The following is a 23928-nucleotide window of genomic DNA, read 5'->3' as shown; positions in this document are numbered from 1 at the left end:
GTGTAGGCTTGAGAATAGCATCACATCTGTGGGAATAAAGCTGCAATTATAAACAGGTGATGAGACCCCAGATTTTTAATTGACTTGTTTTTTTCTGTACATCTCATGCTGCCTCCTGGAGTAAGTTCCATCAGAATAAAACAAAGATGCAAGCAGAGCAGATGTTGTAAATACTGATCTTATCAAATACATGAGCAAGAATGTTTGGGTTAAACATGACCTCCAAGTTTTCTTGCTTTTCTTCTTCCTCCCTCTTCCCCATCCCACTGGGAATGGGAAGTGCACAGGCAGCAGTGATGCTCGGCTGCCCACCAGGAAAAACCCACAAGAAGATGCATTTTGCCTCTCAAACAATTTCTCACACAGAGCAGTACAGCATATTAATATTTGCTACAAATTATCATCCAGGGGGAAAAGTTACTGATTCCCTTTTTGAAATTAGGAAGCTTCAAGATGAATTGCACTGTTTAAAAATTAGTTTTAATTAAACTGGATAACTACTGCAGTGAGATGGAAAACCACCAAATTTATACAAAGGAAAACAAAATACTGTGTTCAAAGAGAAATGAAGCAGATGACATTCACATCTACTATTTCAAGATTGTAGAGAGAAAAAAAAGTAATTATTTTCTAGGCTGATGACCCCAATGATCTTACATTATTCTGGAGAGATGAAATTAGAATTTTTTACCTTGCCACAGTGAAATTATCTGGAGGCAAAAGCCGAGCAAGTTGAATGAAGATGTGGTTAAGAGAAGCACAGAATCCACACCACTGTGCATAATAGAGCAGCAAGACATTCTGCAAAATGAAATGGAGAAGTTTGATTATCTGTTGGAGTTAATCTGCAGAAAGGAGGACTGGTTTTCACAACATCTATAACTCAGAACCCTTAAAATGTGAAAGTAAACTATATCCTAATATTAATAAACTTTATTACAAGCTATTTACTGATGTCCTCTGACTACTGAGTTAACACACAAAAATCCTTGGGGAATTCCCTTTCCATAATGACAAAATAGAGAAGATGATTTAGTTTAGGATCATTCCCTTTAAGTGAAAATGCACCAAACTTTACTACACTTGCCAAGATTCTCTTGCAATCTTAAATTCTCATGTATCTAACAGTGACTGTCTACTTCATGTGGGAAAAAAAAAAGAAAAAAAAAGATGATGTCTATACTTCTGCTTTTTGCCTCTAACTATCAAAGCAGGAGTTAGGGCTGCTGGAAACCAGCTGGAGATGCAGACATTCACTGCACACTTGAACAACAATGGATATTAAACCTTAATATATTAAAAAAATCAAAGTAATTTAACTCCTGTTCAGGATGGCATCTTAGGTAAAGCAATGTCATGGCATGCAACTGGAAAGCTTTTGAATTCTTACAAACACCATACTTCATGTTACAAGGAAGAAAAGCACATTGATATTAAGTAAGACTGAGATCCCCTCCTTAAAATCTGTGCAATGATATGCCAGAAAGCTTTGAGGAAGGAGGTTGTACCTTTCCACTCGAGAACACAGCCTCATGGAAGGTGTGAGTAGTCACTTCTGTGATCACACGCTGTTCTGGAAAACGGGCTGAAGGGTCATCAACAAGATGCCTTTTCAAGGGACTGTAGAGAACACTGAAATTTTTAATGAAGTTTTCTGCAATGAAATGGATACACAACAAAGTTATTTCAGTTTCACAGAGGTGATTTTGGCAGTTTTTACTCTTTAATTCAGAAGAACTTACAGAGAAAATTCAAATTTAAACCTGGTTTCATGTCAATAATTTCTGACGGTTTGGTATCAACTCTTGAGTAACCACAACTGATGTGAAAACAAGATAAAGTTGCACTGGGGTTTTTTTGTTTTCTTTGTTACAGTCTTTTCATTTGCCACACTAGACTCTAATCTTGCTTCCATCCCTATTCAATGTACTATAATAATTATTCTCTATGCTTCTATCTAACCACATACCTGCTATAGTATCATAGTATCCTCTCTCCATTTTTTACTTTCTACATTATCTTGAAGGCTCTGCTTAGGTCCACAATTATTTGCATTTATTCTTCCATTTTTATTCCTTTCTCTGCAATTGTCCTTTTCTTTTGACCTTTAAGTACCCTGCTATTCCCATGCCAATCTGACCAGCCCCTTTTGTCTACCAGTGACCACCTTCCTCTTTGTTCAACCTTCTCCTTAATTTTATGATATTTAACAAGTAGCTGGTCACTGGTAAAAAATTAAAATAAGCTACAAAGTCCTCAACTACCTTCAGCTACACTACACTGAGCCTACACCATGTTTTCTAAATTGCTGCAAGATATCCTTCTACTCAATTTGGATGGAGAAATATTATTAAAAAAAAGAAGTATTCAATACGAACAAAAGTTCAAGACAAAAGGCATAATATGAAAAACAATAAAAATAATTCCTGGATCAAACAGAAACAGCTTGTGCTTGTATTTCCAGTACAAAAACCAGACCAAAGTAAAACCTGCACTTTTGTACAGACATACAAAATACCAGATCATCAAGTTTATCTCTGAAATGCAAACAGCAGGACATTTAATTTTATATTTACTATTCAGCATTTCATTAAATTCTTACACTAGGCCAAACCAGGATTTTTTCTTTCTAGATCTCCAGATTTGGACTATCTGTGCATGGTTAAGTAGCAACTGAAAGGAAGGGGGAAATTGAGACATATTCCTGGATTTTTACAAACCACCTGTAAAGACTGAGATCTGTTAAAGGTATTAAACGCTGACCCGTTTTGTTATTATAAAATTTTAAAAGTTAAGAGGCTTAAGGAAGTAAAACAAAATTTTAAAAAGCCCGAGCATAAATCACAACTGAATCCTTGACAAAATACATAGAAGCAAAAGTCTTCTGGGAGTTCCAGTGACAGCACAGAAATACTCTGAGCCTTCCAGCACAGAAACCCCCGTCACGCTCAGGAAATCCTGTGACCCGAGAAACGCTGGGGACAGAAAGTACTGGGAGCAGAAAGGGGAAGGAAACTTGTATCTCCTCATTCTGAGCTTAATATTTCCTAAGCATCCGTTTATGGCCACTGAGGTTTTTGTTTGTTTTTCCAGAGTGTTTTCCTGGGGGGTTGGGATGGAGACAAGATACAGGGTGGGATGTGATCCTCAATGAGACCATGGCCACTTGTTCTATGCTGTGCATCCTTTTGTACTGAGATTCATGGCAAAAAGGGAATGTAATTAGTGCTGTAACAATTACATTGACATACCTTCTGGAACAATTTATTTTAATAGTATGTTCACCTGAATTTCCTTCCATGTTTACTTACATAGATAACATTAAAAAACCCAGTATTTTCCAGAGGCAGACTCAGTTTTGCACAGCAGCAAATGCAATGGCAATGACAGGCAAATGCACGTGGTTAGGCATGTTTTATTTGATTCAGTAACTTGTAAGTATAACAGGACTGCAATCCTTGGGTTGGGTTTTTTTCCCTTTTTTTTTCCTCTGTTATTTTTCATGATTTTGTTTGGTTTATTTTGTTTGTTCTTTGTTTCCTTCTCCAATTCAGACAGGAAAAAAGAGCACTGATAGATTTGGCCACAACCACCTCAGAGCTCTACCTTGAAAACAGACATAATTTTCAAAATCAATTTACAATAATTTAAGTTGGTTCCAGAGGTCAAGAGGATGGGGAAGTCTCTGCTGGTAAGTGGGAAGTATCTCACAAAATTCTGGGATATTTTAGTACACAGAACAGCTGAGTAAACATCAGCACCACCACTAATACACAAATGTCTTCTGTAATATCAAATATGTTAGATGCACAATAATTTTTTTTTCCCACAAGCAAATTAATTTAGATTTTACTAGTTCCTTCAACGCATCAGACAGTCAAGAAAAACACCTTTTGAGGTTCACTTCTTTTAAAGCAAGTTACTTTTGGTATAGGGAACTTAGTTTTTATGCCACCCAGAACATGATTCTGTTCTAGCCAACAGAATAATTCATAACTGCTTGGTTAACTACTAAATAGAACAGAATAAATTACAATTTACAAACTGTAAATTCTGACTGTAGTCTCACTTTTTAAGATACCTGGAAATACTGGGCATACTTGGAAACATAATTTTCTTAATTCAAGCATTTGGATAGTGGTTACCATACCCAGGGTAGGTCCAACAAGTGACTGATTTTGATCCAGGACATAGTGCACTTCTTCTTTCATGTCAACAATGGCAGCAAATTCCTTAAGATGAGTAGATCTTGATGCTCCTAGTCTCTCTGCATATATCCAAAAAAGATTTGAATCCAGTAGATAGAGATTCAAGGTTTTGTTGGTCCTGCAGCTCAGACCAGTAATGTTCATACTACTAATATTAAGGTCAGGAATAAAACAATTCCTATCCTCAATGTGAGGAATAGAAAATTGGGTGTTATCTTTCTTCCCATGGGAAGAAAATGCTACTTTGGGGGTCTGAAAGATGGTCTTCTCAGAACTAATGAAACTTAAAAAATGCCTGTTTACTGTCCTGCAACATGCAGTGTAATAGCTAAAGGGACTATAGAAACTTAAGAAATTGCTGCACTCTATGGTATTTGATATAACTTGAAAAAAGGTATGTTCCTGGAGGTAGAAAGAGTCCAAAGCTGCTTCTATCTCTAAAAAGTTACAGTGTGGCACGTGGACTTTATTTGGTTTGACACCAAGGGTCTGGTTGACGCAGAGCTCACAGACATTGTGAGTTCTGGAGATGGAATGCCACTGTGGCAGCACCACCGTATTACAGCAGGGGTACGTGGAGATGGACAAGGGCTCGGAGACTTCCACGTGTGCATCTGGTACAGAGGAATCAAAAGCTGGTGAATCAGTGTCTCCTAAGTGCTGAAGATCTGGCTCAGCTGCCTGGCTTTTATTACACTTGTGGTATTCCAAGGCCACTTTGGTAATCTATGGGGGGGAACAAAAGAAAGGAAGAAAAAAATCAGGATTAATGGTACATAGTTCACTCAAATGCAGCTCTCTCTTGCAGGTTTAACAACATATATGCAATTACAGATGGAATTTCAGAGAGATGAAGTTGACTAATCTTCTTTTTTCTTACAATATTATAGGGGGCTCTGACTTGATAACGAAATTAAATTTTCCGATATTTTAGCATATAAACATTAAATATACAGACAAACAAAAAATCACTTTAAAATATTCAGTCCACCACATTGATCTCAAGGTCCTCTTTGCATCACATTTATTGCAGTGCAGTAACACTACATTTTATGGTTAAATCCCACTAACATGAAGCATTAACGAGTCCAAGCTCCTGAATTTCCCTTATTTTCCAATATGAGGAGGAAATAAATAAAAGTGCTCCCATATGAAAAGGGAATAGAGATTTTGTAACAGATTTTGTAACAACCATTAAGAGTGCTGAAGCAATGTTAGTATTCTCTCAACCATGGGCATATACAGTTGCAATACTGCAAGTGTATTTTGCATATAGTAATGTGACTTACTGGGAGAAGAAAGAAAAAAGCAAAAAACTCCTGTCTCTCAGTGCCAACATTTCTGTGCTCCATCGCCATTCTGCTTTTCACAACCAAGGGTAAACAAGCAGAGCAAAAGGCATGTGTATGGACCACAGAAGGAATTCCCTTTCTAGGAGACAAAGAACAGAACACACAAGAAAGGAAAACGAAAGAGGAAGTTTCCTTTCATCCTCATTAGCACATTAAACAAACCCCAGAACACACACACACTGCTTTCAGAGGAACACTTCCACAGAAGTCACTGTGATTACCAAAGAGATGTTGAAGTGCCTCATCTAGGAGGGGTGTTGTGTCACAGGACCATCACTATTGAGCTCATTTCAGTGAGCCATGATCAGAAAACAAATTTTGCTCTGAGAACTTTCAACATAAAACTTGGGAGCTTTGTTCCCTGCAACTGCCTTACAGTCAAGTGGGTTCACTGCCTGAGGAAACCCACAGGCTGGCTGCAGTAAACAGCTCCTGCCATGGTAAACAAACTGCATAATATCTCCATCAAATTGAAGCTATGCAAGAGCAACTGGAATATTTTGTATTTCATTTCACATTTTGATAAACACTGTAATTTAGCAGAATGAAATTTGAAACGGACCATCTTAGCTTGCACTGATTTGATCTAAAATAAATGGTACCTGTTACTAGAATGTTTAACCTGTGACAAGCATCACTGATTTAAGTCTGCCAAAAATCAGACAGGTTACTACAAGAGTAATGGCAGTTCTTTTCCAGGCAAAGATTGTCCCAACCCTACCTTGTAGCAGTCAAGTTTAGCTTTCATTGTGTCTATTTCTACTTTGGCTAAATATTGTATCCTAAGTTATTTTCCTTTTTTCCTTATTGCTACAGACACTGCAATATTGATGTGGAAGGCCTACACTTTCCAGGACACAGATGTCATGGATGTAAGTCAGCACTATCACCAAAACTTAGCCCTGCTTCTTGTCTCCCACAGATGCTTGTCTGTTGTTCCCCACTGTCCTCAGTGCTGTGGGATCACCACTGGGATGTGCAGCTTTGTGTTATACTAAATGGGATGATGGATTCCAGCTGAAAAATAGCCCAGGGACAAAAAGCTGGTTTTCAGCCAAGTTAGTTTCCCTGCCTCGTTTCTGCACAGCTACACAAACTCCTGTCCTGGGCAGTTCAGAAAGGAAATAATGGCAGAGGAAGAGAAAACTGGAAGGTGATTAAAGAATGCATGGGGTATAAAAATCAGAGTGGTTCTGAGTAGCTTTTTGATTGGGCTATATTTTAAATAATCTTAAATAACACTGTCTGGTTTTACAAAAGCTCTGTTCTTCCTTGCACAAGCACCTCTGGAAAGACAGTAGGAGAGTAGAAACAGAATGGGGAGGACAAAACACACAGGGCTTCTGTTCCAGCTGGCAAAGATCTGCATCTCTCCCACAGCACCCACCACGAGGAGGTGGTCAGGGAAGATCAAGATGCTTGTTCTAAAGAATTGTTGAATGAGACAAAGGTACATTGTGTGGGATGCAAACCACTGTAAGGGAGTTGGGATAATATGGTTTGAGGAAGTGTTTTTAAACAAAACTGGATAGTTTGAACAGCGAAATAAAATGAATTAAAATTAAGCTCAGACCACTGACTACAGCTCTCAAGTTTTACTATTTCTGAAGTAAAAAAAAAAATAAATTATTTCACTTACTTCATCTAAAAGAGGATGAATTTCTTCTAAGGGGTTGTAAGGTATAAATATGAGAAGTGCTGGTCCTTTCTTCAGCTCATTGTTCAGAAGAAGGCTTTTCCCACCGTGTGGTCTCAGCCAGCGTATGAGCATCTCTCGGTTTTCCAGGGCCCACTTGCAGATGTTCTCAGCAGTGTAGTTCATGATGTCTTTTGGATAGATCTTAAAGGGGGAAAAGAACAGTTCTTTGTCCTCACTTGGTTTAGTAATGAGTGCAGTTCTCCACTATGGCCTGCTTTGTTACTGGAATGACTAAAACTCTCTTTCTAAATGTGATATTAGACACCAGTCAACAAACTTCAGCATTTCATAAACTCTTTCCCTCTGGAAAAGCCTCCAAAATGCTCATCAGGTTATAGTAACACACACAAGCAAAAAGGATTCTATCAGGGAAGCTCCTCTTTCTTTTATTATAGCTTCATAATCTTGACTTTTTCTCAATAGTACAAATTTTCTTTGTAATTGAAAGAGCCCTAAGTTGGTATCATCACATACCTCGATTTACAGAATATTAGAATATTTTTTCCCACTACTAACTCGCCATATTAACTCATTTTAAATTAGCCTTCTAAGACCCAAACATTAAGACTGCATTTAAAACTGGTATTTCTTATTACTGAATGCATCATAAAACTACTGAGTTACTGAAATGCATAATAAAAAGTGCTCACAGCTTCTAGGATCGATTTTAATAAATTCAGGCAAGTTTACCTTAAATAATTTGCACAGACAATAGTCTTTTATGTACTTTGTTATTTCATCTGAAAAATCCCTATCTTTCCTAGTCTCAATTAAATAAAGTACACATCACAATACCATCTTCACAGCATTTCCCCTCATGGTAGCAGTGTGGGTAGGGAAGGTCTCTATGCCAAACAGCAAACCTGAAAGTTAGTATTTTCAGCCTTAGCTTCCCAAAAAAAAATAAGGCACATGGAGTAAGAGTTATTAGAAATTCAGCTAATTTAATTTGTGTGATTCTTCTAATCAGTGTCATGTCATACCTTTAAAACAAAATGCAAGTTTTCACTATTCCTACAATACTTCCACAAAATCTCTTTGTCCATATCCTCACTCAAGCAGCCTTCTAATTCTGATGCACTGAAAGATGTAGAAGCTTTGGGAAAAGGTCTTTGTATAGTGATTTCTGAAGAGCTTGGGGTTTTAGGTTTTGATCAGCTGGGGTCTCAGCTACTGTTCAAAACAGCTGCTGACGGGTAGAATGAACACGTGTATTACTGTACAAAATTATACTTCTTAAACACCTCGTGTCCTAAAGCTCTGTGAAACATTTATTCATGGTCTGGTATGACAGAGCTTCAACCTCCATTGTGCCAGGGTCCCTAGAAGAGAAGTGCAGCACTCACGAGGGATGTGTTGGCGTGCCTGTGCAGATACACGCTGCCCGAACGCTCCAGGGCCAGCTCCTGTGCCACGCGCCTGTCCGTGATCACCCCAAAGCGGATCGGCCCGAGGGAATCTGCAAGGGCACAGGGGCAGACTGTAAACACAGTTACACACACTGAGAGCCTCAGAGCACCACCTTCAGACCAAAACACAGAGCACTGCTGGGAAAAGGCACAGGGACCTGGGAACAGCAGCTGCAAACGCTGGTGACTGAGGCAGAAGCTGGTGACAAGAACAAACGTGTTCCTTTTCTGCACGGAGGGGATAGAGAATGTCAACCTGAATGGTCCACTTTCTTCATTTGCTTATTAAATATAGCATCTGGTATCACAGATGCACCTTTCTGTGTTTTATGGCATCTCAAAAGCCAAGATGATACATATGTACGAACACTGACTGTTTAAGTGATGCATATTTATAGTAAATTCATATTATTTAAATACATATTATAAATACATAGTCTATATTTATATATGTGTACACACAAAGACAGATTGTCTCTCATCTTTATGTGGCAAAGAACTGTCCCAACATATAAATGAAATCACAGAACAAAACAGAACAGGCTCTATATCAAGCCAGTGGCACAGTAAAATATAAGAATAATGGTATCAATTTCCTTCATTTGCTGACAGGAATATCCATGAAATGTGATAATCCTAACTTTAAGAAAGCTCCATTCAGAAGGATGGAAAAACAGGTATTAATCATATACAAAGTTTGCATGTTTAAACCCAGGAGGTTTTGTATTTTAGATTATTAAGGGGGAGAAAGCCCTTCCCATCATGCTGCCTTGTGCCAGCTCTCTGACTCCATCCAGGAAAGCACTTGGCTGAATTCAGTTACTAAGTACTGACAAAGTCAAATTCATCCAATCCTCTGACATTGCACATGTTGCATAAGACCAAAGACTTTTGGATTCCACTTAAATGAAGTACTGGAATCTGATTATGGCTCTGTATGGGTTGTGTGGGGGGTTTTGAGGAATCTCTATCCTAGTGTATCTTTGGACAGCAGCCTGTCATACACTTCACTCCATGATGGCTGATCACATAATAAGCTTTTCATGTAAGCATCCTATGAGATGGTCTCATAATTAGATCAACATCAAAAACACACAGAAGGGATTAATTCCCAAGTTACAAAATATTGCCAAAAACTACTAAAGCTCTTATACATAACTAATTTCACAGATGCCTTAAATTATGAAAACGAAGCTCTTACCTTTCTTTAATGAATGTAATGCTGATGTGAAGAATGTTAAATAACCAGGCGGTTGAGGTGAAGCATTGAACTCAAAATACCCCACAACTCCAGGCTGAAATAAGAAGAATTAGAGCTATTTAAGCTATTTTCAAGTATAAATATATGGGAACAGCAATTATTCTCCTACAGTAAACCACAACAAATTCTTAAAAGACAACAATGTTTACTGAAGAACAGCCACTTTACACTGCAAGGAAAAATTTAGTATTTAAAGACTGACTAGAAAACAGTTCTAAAGTTGTCATTCAAAAGTCATGTATGAGAAAGAGGTTTATGGATGCTGAGTTTCTAATGGTGTATTGCCCATGTTAGCTATTAAAGTTCACCAAAAACAATTCATATTTGCTTTTCAACTATTCTGTAAGTTAGTTCCAGCACCAAGGTAAGAAACATAAGCATCATAAAGATTTCTTTTAGAATTGGAATGTCAGATGTGATTTTTCACAGTATGAACAGCTTAAGCAATAATTATGTTGCACATAATGAGCAACTACATATGAATTCACACTTTGTGTGTGAATATCTGAACTGCTAAGCCCAGGGATCATCCCATCTTTAAGGTATCAGTCACTGTAAATCCTTTCAGTGCAAGAATCAGTGACAGACCAGCTGCACAAAGACAAGGAGAGCTCCACATCCCACCTGCATATCCACAAAGTTCTTCAAATTGCCAAAGAGACAATTCAAAATTTAAAAGACTCATCCTTAAATAAAGAGGCTGATTGATTTTTCCAGGTGAATGACTTCATATGAAATTCAGGAAGAGAATCTGGGAGAAGCTGTCTTGGAACAGAGAGGTGCATAGTCTAGACTTCCAAGGTTTCAGTTAAGTTTCAGTTCTAAATTTTGAAAAATATATTCCATTAAAAGTTACTATTAAATTATGTTTTTAATGCATCACTTAAGTTGGCTTAAAAAACTTTCAGGACAGAGTAAGTGATGGAATTTGGTTATTTTGTGTTATTTGTTTCCCACTTCCACCAGTGCACACAGAAAGCATTTGATACACCAAGCAAGAGCAGCCCAGGGATTGCTGTGGAACAAGAGATTCCAGACTCACCAATTACCCATTTGTGTGGCAAATATATTCTCACATAAGTATCTTCATTTGGTATGTCAGAGCCTGCTTTATTTTTTTTTTTGTTGTTGAATTTTACATATAAAAATTTAAATTTCTTTTCAAAACATGAATATACATTTTACCTCTTATTGTTAATATGAATTCAGATATTCATCTCAGCCATACAAACTGACCTAACTCACTATGAATTAGTGATCTCAAGATGTTCTCCAATAACAACATTGCCCATTCCAGCTAATGACCTGCTCTTTTCAGGAAGGAATTCTCTTCCATGAATGAATGCTAAACACAAGACCCTTGTTCATAAAGATTCCTTATGAGGTACCCCAAGAAAATTATCAATAATAAAAATGAGATACAAGTAGTTAGTGAAATTTCTGCAATAATAATTGCCAAGAAGGAAGTAAAAATATAAATTAAGTAGTAGTGAAAAAATACAGCAGTGTTCTTTTTTAAACAACAAACGGGCTAGTAACTAATGTTTATCTTTTTCTCCTAGTTCCAAATTAAGACAGTAAAAGAAACAATCCCTTACAAAAAAACTTTCAAAGCATTCAAGTGAACCAAAATAAGAAGACAGACAAGATTATCAAAACTGTAGTTTCCCATTTCCTAGGACCATTTTTGAATACTAATCCCATACCAAGCAAACTTATGGCACCAAACAGTGAATGAAAGAAGAGTCAAAAGTGACAGTAAAATGTGACAAGAAGCCAAAAGTCAGATGCAGAAATATTTATGTTAAATATTTAAAATGTAACATTCTGATTCTGACTGCCAGTTCTGCTGTACAATAACAGCAGTTTAAGACTTCAATTAAAAAAGACATTGTAGTAGGAGAATATATACTAATGCTATACACCTAATCAGTAATCTGGTTAATTAATGGTCTTTTAATGACCATCCCAGAGGAGTCAGAATTTTTGCCCCGTTACAGGCTGCAATTATACCCATCGGGGACAGTGACTAAAATGCTGTATTTCTTCTCAAGTACCATGAAAATGTTCCCATCTATAAGAACAAAGAGGTTCAGTTGCTCACACCAACTGCTCTGCTCATTTAACAAAGCTGAGCACTTCCAGGGGATGGCAACTAACAAGAATTCTTGCTCTGTACAAGCGAGACTCAAGTTTCACAGGAAAGATCTCCATGCAAATAAGAGGTTCTTAGTTTGGAATGCAAGCAGTCCACGAGCAGCTTGACAGCAACAACTCCCACTTCATGTAAGACCCTCCAAAACACTCAGTAAGTGCTGCAGCAACAGCTGCCTGCAAACAGTTTAAGAGTTTTTTACATACAAGCTGTTACTGATGGTCAGCTGCTTCCAGGCAACATCTCTGTGGAGCTCTGGGTAACCCCCTGCATGCAGGCAGTTAGGAATTATTAGTGGAAGAGGATAAGACTTCCTGCTATACAAGTAGGAGGATAAAACACTGGAATGTGACACAGGGGTTGTAAGGAGCATTAGGAGTGTCGGTGTTGCTAGAACAGAGCTTGCTAGAGCTTTTCTTCCCATGAAACAATTTTCAACCCCTGTCTAAAACAGAGTGTCTGTAGGAAAGGCTTTGGAGCAAACCTGAGGATGTCAATAGTGAAGAGTTATTAGTATTATTATCTCCTAAGGAAACTCATATATGGAAATACAAAATCATTAATTGTAGTGGAGCCTATTTCTTGCTTGGTCTCTACACCACAGGAATGGAAAGTGGTGTGTGATGCAATTAAATCGAGTAACAGACTTGACAAGAATCCCAACAATTACAAAACAGCAAGTTCATGGAAACTTTTAGAATTAACAGAGATCTTCAGATGAGTAATTTTTATTGGAGAACAGCCACCACGGTTTTATTCCAGAACCATGCCTCAAATCTACCACAGTTCTTTGAAAGGATGAGCAAGCATGAAGATGCCTGATCTACTCCATGCAGCATGCTGTACTTCCACAAAGCCTACAAGGCATTACCAAGCACCCTGGAAGAAAGTAAGGTGATAAGGAATAACATGGAAGGTCCTTTTCTAGATCAGTAGAAAAGACAAAAAACTACAGGTAGAAGTTAATTTTTCTCGGCAGCCAAAGACAGTCAGCCAGGCCGGGTACTGATACTCATGGAGTTAAGGATGTGTACTGATACTCACATAGTTCAACATTCCTAAAAGGACTTCAGAAAAGGGAGAGAAGGGTGAGGAACAAAATTTGCAAAGGTTATTTGGAATCACTGGAACTACAGCTGACTGGAAGAGCTGCAGACAGACAGTACTGAGTGACTGCGATGAAAGAGCTCTGTAATTTAAAGGCCAATAAATGTGAAATAATGGGAACAGAGAGCAGGAAAAAAACACAGCTACTGATTAGCTTTTATAATCAGATGTTTTTAATACTCAATCAAGTTATTTCTACCCCGATTTGTAATTTTTAAAAAATGTTTTGGCTGTGTTGCATTGAAGTAAGGGAGATGATTTTTTTCAGAATCTCAGACTTGTGCAGGCAGGCAATTCCTGCCTCATTTTATCTGGGAGCACAGGAAAGAAAACAGCAAGAGGAAAGGAATGTGTTTTCTCTGGGGAACAGAAAAACCAATACTACATACCAGTAAATCTACACTGTAGAAATGCAAAGAAACTGTTGATTGATATTAATTAAATTTACCAGTAAGAGTCTGCTCATTTTCCAAGGACATTAAAAATATTGGGTATCCAGAACTGAAAGCAAATTCTCACACCATCATTTAACACAGGCACCTCAGTACCCCACACAAAAGCAACCTGAATCCCCTTCTGTGTCAGATCCTACCCAGCTGGGTAATGCTCGGGGAGCATTTCCACACACATAGAGCAGAGCAGAGAGCTGACATCACGTTTAGACACACACCAGCTCCCTCCCAGAGAGACCAGCTCTGCTGAAGCCAGAAAATTATGAGCTCCCTGGGCACATTTAATTTTCATAAATGAGTGAAGCTTTTGGTGTAACTACAGTGGCTTCATGTTTCCTGCCCTGTGCCTCAGGAGGACAAGGGCATTTCTAGCAGCTGGGTTAGTCAGTGAGGAATCAGCCAGGCCAGTTAGGATTAAAGTGAAACTGTTACATCTCTGCAGCTGAGAAAACAAAATGACTGCAGGTACTCAGAGGTACCCTGAGTTATGGCAGAACGTGCAGATCTTTCTCCTCTTACATTTTCCTATACACTCCAAGATTTTAACTGCTTTCCAAATGACGTTTCTCCTGGCTCTCAAAAATTAAATTCTAATTCTGATCCAGTTCTAGTTTTGCACTAGTATCATCCCACAACCACAAAAAATAACCTTAAACAGAATCAAAAAACGCTTTCACGGGGTTTGAGCGCCCTCTTGTGAGAGCAGCACAGCATGTCACGATAGTCGTGACCGGGCCGAGGACGGGACAAAACACCAAGGAACAAACACCACTTGTCCTTACATTGAGCTGGATTCTGTTCACCAGCATTTCTTTTTGGTTGCAGAACCCATTCGCTGGCAGGACAAAGGGCTGAAAATCAGATACTGACGATGATAAATCTTTCAGGAATTCTGAGCTTCAGGTTAATCAGTTTTTCAACTAGCCAAGGGTCTTAAAATTGCAATTACTTTGTGCCATACATGCACTTCCTGCAGTCTACTTTATTCCCCAAACTTCCTCACTTCTTAAACACAGGAGTCACTCCTGGATTGTATTTTCTACAAATGGTACAAAGTTTTTCAATTTGCATGGAAATCATTAGAAACCATTCACATTTCTGTTTAAAATTACAAAATGACCTGTTTATTTCTGGTTTAAAACTATCTTTTCCTTTGGGTCTGACTATGTTTCCCTCCCATCCACCTTCATAAACAATTCTGTTTCTTCCCCCTTATCTGCTATTTTTGTATCCCCTTCTCTCCTTCCTGCTTAACTTTACAGAGTCAAGCTACTGAGCACCAAGTGCCATGCTCTGGTACAACCTCAGCCTTAAGGAGTGCAGGGCAACATGACAGATCAGACTCTACTCTTGGGCCATTCTGGGAAAAAAAAAGAACCAACAAATGCTGAACATAAACAGAGCTTTGGCATTTGCAGCCACAGAATTTCAAGCACAGGAATGGGGGAAGTTTGAACACAGAAACAAAAATAACTGTTCAATTGCTAAGCAGTGTTTAGAAAATATTTTCTGTTCCCCCTAAGTTTGTCTTTTATCTTAACCTTTTTCCAATGGAATTGCACCTCTTACTGTAAAGCAAACTCAAACTTAATGACAATAAGCTTATTAGTTATCTTTTGCAGACTACCTAGAAATAATTCATGTGACACAGACCAAAAACCAAGGATGGCTGTTTTCAGATCTCTGTAAGAGGCAAAAGAACGTTTTAGACAAACATTTTAGAATGGCAAAACCGAAGCAGTGAGAGGACAACAGAAGTGCTTGTGATCACAGAAAGTATCAGCACCAGAGACAGGCACACAACTCACTACTCCTGACTCACATTCCAGCCTAAAACCCTGGAAAGCCAAGGCCATTAACAGTTCCTGGTAGAACAGCATAGCCCTGCCCATGGTGACCACCAGTGTGTCCCCTCACGCCGTGGCTGCTGTCACTTAACACACAGGACCTGCTCTATCCTGCAGCAGAACCAGTCATTAGGACATGCCCCAGTTCCCAGAGGATCTGCTTCATTCTGGGACACTGGAGGGTCCCTCACACTTTGTACCCACTGCCACAGCAGGGATTTGATCAGCTCGGGGTTCAGCAAGATTGTGGTATTTCTGCACTGTGCACCACAGAAATGAACAGTTATAAAGGGACTGGAAATGGTTCTGTTTAAGTACACGTTGTCTTATTGGAAGTTATTAATCCACTAGTATTGTTACCAGTCTTGGCACTCCTGAAAACAACAGACTGAAAATTAATAAAACACCATGTCCCAGTGGATTAAAACCATGAAGTTACCCCATACAATGTGGTTAAGAGCTCTTATTTCAACTAATTTCACATTTGTTTTTACTTAACAGATTTATCCTACTAGAAAGGCTTAACATTCCTTTAAAGATTAAAGTAATGATTGTATATTTCTCAAATGCTGTCCCAGCTTAGATTGAAGATTTTTGTGAAAAGATTTCTTCCTCATTTCTTGTTCATATGTAACTTTTTGGTGAGGTAACAACTTTGATTGTTGTCTCTACCTGCTAAAGTACTGTAAATTAAGAGCATCACTAAATCATAAGAGTAACTATACAGGGAACCAACATTATGAATTTGTCATTTAATATTTTTATGATTTTAACAAATTTACAGGGCACTGATTTCAGGATCCTGAAAATAAACTAGTACTTTGGAGCAGATCAAATTTAATCCTTAGACAAGTCAAACTCTTTCTGAACCACAGTGGTAAAGCTAGAGAAGAGAGATAAGTACCTCATAATTTGAGAGGAAATCTAGTAATTTTGATCGAGACGAGATGTAGAGTAGTGGTGTCATCACCCGGCGAACAAACTTTTCAATATAAACAGCACTCATTGGGCCTTTGTATTCAATTGGTCCAAAACTAGTACCAAAAAAAATAATAGAACATTAAGACTTAAATTAACAATAGAGAGTCCTTCCTGGGGGTGGCAGATAGGAGTTACACAGACAGCATGCTCAGCCTCTAGGGAATTGCTCTCCGTGTTTACCAGCGCCTTCAGTGACTGATGGGGAGTTGTGTTAGCAGAGGAAAGCACAGCACAGGAATCCCAGCCACTCTCTGTGGGAAAGGGGCAGTGTGTTGGTAAGGACAGAGGGATGGAGAACACTTCTGAGTCCCGTTAAAGTTGGTAAAATGCAGGTATAAATGATAGGATCACATCTTTGTGCTTGGTCCACGTGACCAATACGTGTGACTTACATACATGTGACTTAAAAGTACAGATCTGAAAAAACGTCACTATTTTCACTTGATTTTTCAGTATCTCAAACAGTATCAACCTGGAAAGGTGCAATATTTTTACACAGACTTTTACAGGAAGCAATCAGTAAGGCAGGGACAAATCCAGGCCCACTGCTGATGAACAAACTAAGCAAATCTAGAGTTCCCCCAGCCATCTGATAAAACAGCTCACACCACATTAGGTAGTGCTAAAACTGAAGGTGGGCTGGGTCTTGCAGATACGATTTCCAGAGGTTCCCCTTATCCCCTTGAAATCCTGCATCTGATTTATTATCATTAGGCTGGACAAAGCATCACTGTCCAAAATGAAATCAAACACAAAAAGCACAAAGAATTAGTCCGTTTCCACTGAAGAATTTAATGTGATGCATTTTTAATATAGTTTGTACAGTTTGTACAGACACATTGGAAAATATCAAACTGACAATTGAGGTACCTCTATTCAGGTGCTTTGAAGTTCTTCTAGAGCCCACTAGATTATTCTACATCCTACACTGGTTTATTACAAACCTTTCCTTCACAGCAACACACAGTGCTTCAACATGTCACATGCCCAGGACACCACATTCAACATTTAATACCTCAGGCACGAGGGGTTTTTATGAAGTATCAATATGGAATTACACCTCATCTTGTTGCAACTCTGCTTCATGTTACTGATAATATCCAAGTGCATCCATCTATTGTGTTGTAAGTTCAAGATCAAGTAAGTTTAAGTCAATGTACATCCAAGTGGGATTATAAGGTTCTTGTGTTGCAGCTTGAATTATGCCAGTGTCACCTGTGTCTACTCCAAGTTCAGCTAACAAAGACCAGGACTGTTCCTCCTTAATACATAAATCCCCCCACCAAAAACCATAACCAGCCTCTGTAATGAAAGAGAGCTGCAGTTCAAGACTACAGTACAAAAGTACAATGCAAGGGATAAACTATCATATGTAGCATTAGAAAGTGTGCTTCCTTACCTTCTGCTCCACACAAAGAGAAAGAAAAAAAGGATAATACATACAAATATTAAAAAATAAAAATGAAATTATATAAAATTGTATACAATGATATCTCAACATCTGGAGCATAAAAAGTGAGTTCAAATTTAGAAGAAGGTCTTCAGTACACAGTGCCATTTAAATATGCACTTAAATTCCACTCACTTCAACAAACCTTAAGTACATTCTTTATTGCTGTAATAAATTAGGACCAGTCGATATAATCCATCTACAGAGCAAGTAGTCAACTGAAATTAATATATAACTCTGAATTCTTTACTTTTTATTGGAGGTAGAACTTCCAGAAGATGCACAGGCAAAACAAAATTTCCTTAAGGATGAAGACTTGCCCAGCATGTCATTTAACTGACATTTACAGCCCTACCTGGCACCTGAGTAGCACACAGGATGAGCTTCACCCAGAGTCTCCTCCTCTACAGCTGTTTACTATAGCCATAAATGCAACATTTTCAAACTGCAGCATTTTATATGATATCTCTGTTCCCCAAAACAGCAATAAAAAGCCCAGACCATACATAAGAAATCTTACCTCCGATGGTATAAATGTATCACAGGAAAATAAAAGAAATGCTTCTGCTTCCTGCATTTCCCCTGGTTCCACCAGCAATTTATAGCCACAAACAGCACCTGCAAAGCAGGTAAAAATTCACAGCTAACAAAGTACACTACTGTGACACTTTTATCCCAGCTGTACTTTTTACAATCTATTCCATCTGCTATTTTCAGGGCCTTTTCAACTAGTATTCCATACCTGTTGCTCTTAATTCTATCACACAAAGACTTTTTTTGTCATTTTGCAACAGCAACCCTTTTGGTCGCTATTCTTTCTAGTTTTTATGGTTTTTCATCTAAATCCTTCAAATGTACTGATTCAGTCATAATCCATATTAATTACTTTTTCTGCAGTGGAGCTCAACAAGTGGAGGTTTAAGACAGCTGTACCTGTGAAGTGTTCACAGGTACACAACTGCTAGAAAGCTTACAATCTTATATGATTACCAGTGTCTCCAAGGATCCTGGAACTGGAAACAAACTCCATGGAATTTCTGTCTGAAGGCAGGTGAATAAATCTGAGAACACTTTACAACAAGAAACTTGTAGAGTTCCTCATTCAGGAGCAGAAATAACTGAGGAGGAATCACAGCTTGCCTCCATTTATTCTAACACTCTATGCTATATTAAGATTAAGACCACTGGCTGAGTTACTCAAATATGTGGGCATTCAAGTCCTACTGGTTCCCATGGGAAGCCAGAAATCAGCCTCAGCTGGGACACTCAAAAAGCTATCAGGTCACGTTTAAGATCGGTATCTTCTCTGGAGGTACCTGGTCTGACAACCTGCTGGCCACACGTTCTATCTCCTCTCTTGCTGCGATGGACTGCCCACACCATGGGGCATAGAAGAAATAGAGCACGATCTCCGAGCCCTGCCGGAGCTGCTCCGCATAGTCCAGCTGGCCCCGGAACAGATCCACCACCGGAGACTTCGCCGAGAAGAAACTCACGGGGAGCTTCGCTGGCATCGTCACATCTTTTGCTCGGCTGCAGGAAAAGGTTAAGAGAGTGGTTACTGAGACTGTAGCAGCAGTTAAACGTGTGCCCGAAGCCAGGATTTTTGTCCTTAGCAAAAGTCACGCGATGACAAAACTTGGGAAACTGGTGCAAACGACTCCAACTCGCGCCACGTGAGTGACGTCCAGGAAACACCATAAAATCTAAAGATCAGCCTGCCCGAGCTTTACAAAGCCACGTTGGGATGCCAGGAACTATGTCTCTGGGCACATTAGCTCACACTCTTACAGCTGGCTGCCACAGAGTATAAAATTACCAGGAAGAGTGATTTCTTTGGATTTCTTCCCTGGCCTCATCCTCTTTTAACACTTGTACTTTAGGTAACAGCACCCTGATAAGAAAAGAGATGCTGCTCATAAAGTTTTGTGATGTGATGTTTATATAAACAGAGACTAGTACCTGCCTTATGCTTTGCTTTAAAGTATTCTACACTTCTGTTCTTTCACATTTTGTCTGGGAAAAAATTGTAAATACGTGTTAAGTTTATTTTACTGATTAGAGCAGGCACTGCAAACTGTTCAGGGAACATTTTCCCTGCAATGTAAGGACAAAATCAACAAATAGTCTAAAATACCAAGAGCATAAAGCAAATACTCAGGAAACAATTTGCTATCAAACCAGCAATCAAATAACCTGGAATTCAGCATTTCCAAGGTGTTCAGAAGTTGCTATGGTATAGACTGCCTCAAATGCAAGTGAATGATCATACTTCCTTTTTATATTCCCTTAATTTTAAAATTTTCCACTAGCTATATTAACACTAGAGCAAGACAGATTGAAAACTGGATCACCACACTGTAATGCCCAATTTTGCCATGGTTTGTAACGTGACAGGAAGTTTTAGGAAAGGTTGTGCACTTCTTTACTTTGTGCTGCAATAAAAAGCTAATACAAAAATCTTATTACCTGATTTTGATCCTTCTCAGGTTAACCTTTTAGTAATTGTGACAGAATTATTGAGTCCCAAACACTGTCCAACTCAAATATTAGGCAACCTCCTAACAACTCTGCCACATTTACAAACTTAATGATCTTTCTGGTTTTTAAGAAGCACCTTTGTTTCTATAATACAGCAAAAAGCCACACTCTTCTCTCATTTCCAGGCTACCAAGCATACACTTAAAGCTCAACATTTTAGAATTGCCCTCAGTATATTTTCTAGAAGTTATGGAAATTCTTAATTCATACGTAAGGGAAAGTATTTGCTCCAAAATCCAGAATTTTGAAAATGGTTCCTAATGTTTATAATTCATTAATTCCACTACTCACAACATTATGTTTTCACACAGATGATCAAAAATCTGGTTTATTCTATGGACTTCTACCTTTGTTTCTTCCCGTCCCTCCCAACCAACAACCCAGCATCTCCTTCCCCAACCCTCAGGTTCTTAAATCACCTCCCAACCAACCCCTCTGCTTCCCTCCCATTCCTGCACCCTGTGCCTATCCAAACTGGCAGCTTCTTCTGTGCTTTCTGCCTGCCAGCTGGACAGGACACAGCTCCCACGTAAGCTGTGGCTCACAGGTCACACACTGATCAGCTGCTGGAAGCACAGCATGGCAGCAAGGGCTGGTCCCACACCTGCTTCTTCAGAGACATCAACTGGAATTTCTCCTCTTGAACTTGTTTAATGAAAATGGACAACCTCAGTGTGTTTAAAACCTCTGCTTCCTCTAGAGAATTAAACTGAAAGAGTTCAAGAGTTACAGCATAAGCCTTAAAAATGAGATACTGAACTGCCTCCAAATTGCAAGAAAGTGTAAATAAAACACATCAGCAGAAGTCATATGACATGAGTGAGTCAGGAAATAAACAATTACCTTCAAATATGAAAATACTTCAGTACTTATTAAAAAAAAAACCATAATAAATCAATAGCTACTAGCTGCTTAAGGTGACCTGGTCAGCAGTGTCTCCCTCTGCAATACCAAATGCATAATAGAATACCTTGACATAATACCCAGCTTTACTAAGAGAACCCCTAAAAATTATACACATATAAACTGATTACATAAGAAATGATTACACAAATACAATGATCACAAACTGTTTATTAAAGCACTGATTGTGTTATTTACCTGCTGCTCAGAGCCTACAGAAACTTAAACTCTTTCCAGCAGAACACTCTGGTAATAAAGGGAAGCCCATGCAAGTGCCTGCAGGACCAGCCTTTGACTGCAAGGTCCTTAGACTGCAGCTGTCTGAACGATATTTGCATTTTGCCAGAAATAACTCAGGTTCTAAACCACAGGCTTCCCATAGTAATCCATGCTAGGTCAGGTCTCATTTGGCTATTCCTTGAGTCACTACAAACCTGCAATACCTCAAACCCCAAAGTGGATTGCCTTATAGTAAAGGAATTTTCCCTTTCCATACTTTTTATCCACTGGCTGCCGAAGTCATATATTGTAAGAATAGTTAGTGATTGTAACTCTGCTGTGGTGCTGAGTCTTGCTTGTAAATCGCATTGAGACGTGGTGAGAAACTATGTCCTGTATTCAGAGTTAACAAATGCAACTAACCATCCTCCAAACTGTATGTGGAATTTTTACAATTGAATTTTCTGTATTTCTGATGGCAACCAAACAGGGAATACTTTTCTGATATCAGTTTGTCTATTTAACTACAAACTGAAAAGCCAAACCCCTTTAATCAAACTTCCTGTTCATAGTACAAGCGTCAAGAAGCACATTCCATTTGTGAGCTTTCAAACAGAGACAGCAGTAAAATGAAAGGAACGTGCAGGTTTTAAGGAAAGCAAGAAGAAAATAGAAAAATCATTGTAAATGTAAAAAAAGTATAATTTTTTTTAGTAATGGATAGTTAATCGGGGAGGTGATTATGTTCAGAAATTCTCCACCATACATTCTGAAATATAGTAAGAGCTTTACAATTTTTTATCTATATTATCTGGTCACTGTGAGATACAGACTCCTGGAGCAGAGGCACAGCTACTCAGAGACACTCACTGATAGACTTAAAATTCACTCTGGTTCAAATAATACACCCTCTGTGCACAGCTGAGAAAAGAAGGCCTTGGGATTTTTCAGAAGCATTACCTGTAGATCCTGCAGAATAGTGACACACATATAGAACATGCAGCCTTTTCCCACTCTCAAAATGAAACCCCAAGTGCAGTACATGTTCTTAAATTAATACAGTGTGACCTGAATCACAGAACAGTCACCTTGACCTAAAACCCATCCGGAAGGTTCAGATCCCACTTCAGGCTCCCAGACGGAGCAGCCCATGCCCAGCCCCTCCAGCGCACACATCGCCGGCTTCCACGTACCCAGCTCGGGGCAAACAGGAACCACAGCCGCTTCTGCAAACAAGGAAGTTCCAGCTCCCAAGAGGAGCACCACCAGACTGGGGAGAAACCGCAAAATCTTTCGGCCTGAAGCACGTGCGGGCAAAAGGGGATGACAACCCCAACACATGAGCCAGAAGAGACCCGTTCCCCCAGGCCATGCTGAGAGTGCTGAGGGCAGAGCTCAGCCCCGAGCCCCCTCAGCCCCTCTGTGGCAGTGCCAGGGTCCAGTTACCTCTGGAGATGAGCAAAAGAAGCTTTATCTCAGCAGCACAACTGCCACAGAATCACAGAAAGGGTCAGGCTGGAAGGCACCACAGTGGATCATCTGGTCCCACCTCCCTGCTCCAGCAGGGTCATCCCAGAGCACGCGGCACAGGATTGTGTCCAGACCGTTCTGGAATATCTCCAGTGAGGAGACTCCACACCCTCTCTGGGCAATCTGTTCCAGTGCTCGGTCACTGCACAGGGAAGAAGTTCTTCCTCATGTTCAGGTGGAACTTCCTGAGCATCAGTTCCTGCCCATTTGGACCAGTTCTTGTCCCACTGCTGGGCACCCCCGAGCAGAGCCCGGTCCATCCTCTGACCCCTCCCTTCACACTCACACCGTCCCCAGCCCGTGTGTCCCGCCGGGGCAGACGTCCCCTCACACACGGCTCCCTCCCCTCACACGTCCCCCCGCCCGACCCGCCGGGGGCACACGGCGGCCCCGGACACGCGCCGGGCCGCGGTTGCCATGGGGACCGCGTGCGGTGGGGGCCGGCAGGAGGACCCACCGCCCACCCCGGGCACGGCCGTGCCCGACCCGGCACCGCGGGGGCACCGCGGGGCCTGCCCCGGCCCCGGGCAGCACCAACCTCCGCTCCCCCCGCCCGCTCCCCGGCGGTACCTGCAGGTGACTTTGAGGGCGACGAGGAAGGCGCAGCCCAGCACGATGGCCGCGCCGCACAGCACCTCGGGCCGCCGCGCCATCAGCGCCGCGCGGGGCCGCAGCCGCGGGGCCGCAGCGGCGGGGCCGGAGCCGCCGCACACCGACATGGCCCGGCCAGGGGGGGCGGGCAGGGCCGGGCAGGGCGGCGGGGCCCGCGCCGCTCCCGCTCGCTCACGTCTCCCACTGCCTGCCCGTGAGCGCC

General features: G+C 40.2%; 1 protein-coding gene across 5 annotated transcripts in view; it reads right to left on the bottom strand.

Moving 5' to 3' along the window:
• TXNDC11 (thioredoxin domain containing 11) overlaps positions 1-23928 on the bottom strand; it is a 27499-nt gene extending 3571 nt beyond the window's left edge. Inside the window, exons 1-11 of one of the 5 annotated variants that reach the window (XM_051783106.1) lie at positions 23685-23928; positions 19741-19815; positions 19238-19454; positions 18442-18539; positions 16395-16524; positions 9870-9963; positions 8606-8718; positions 7200-7400; positions 4151-4934; positions 1509-1654; positions 692-801 (exon numbers count right to left, since the gene is read on the bottom strand). In XM_051783106.1, coding sequence (XP_051639066.1) covers positions 692-801; positions 1509-1654; positions 4151-4934; positions 7200-7400; positions 8606-8718; positions 9870-9963; positions 16395-16524; positions 18442-18539; positions 19238-19454; positions 19741-19815; positions 23685-23833 — 2117 coding nt within the window. In that variant the 5' untranslated portion in view covers positions 23834-23928. Of the gene's footprint in view, positions 1-691; positions 802-1508; positions 1655-4150; positions 4935-7199; positions 7401-8605; positions 8719-9869; positions 9964-16394; positions 16525-18441; positions 18540-19237; positions 19455-19740; positions 19816-19883; positions 19904-20920; positions 21169-23684 lie in introns of those variants that run through there. The other 4 variants (XM_051783076.1, XM_051783083.1, XM_051783090.1 and 1 more) reach the window with 4 other exon arrangements.

This window comes from Manacus candei, unplaced genomic scaffold (genome assembly GCF_025592945.1).
Source record: "Manacus candei isolate 608988 ecotype Guabito, Panama unplaced genomic scaffold, ASM2559294v1 h1tg000002l, whole genome shotgun sequence".
NCBI classification, from domain to species: domain Eukaryota; kingdom Metazoa; phylum Chordata; class Aves; order Passeriformes; family Pipridae; genus Manacus; species Manacus candei.
Note: the sequence above shows the minus strand (reverse complement) of the source record. Positions and strands in the feature narration are given on the sequence as shown.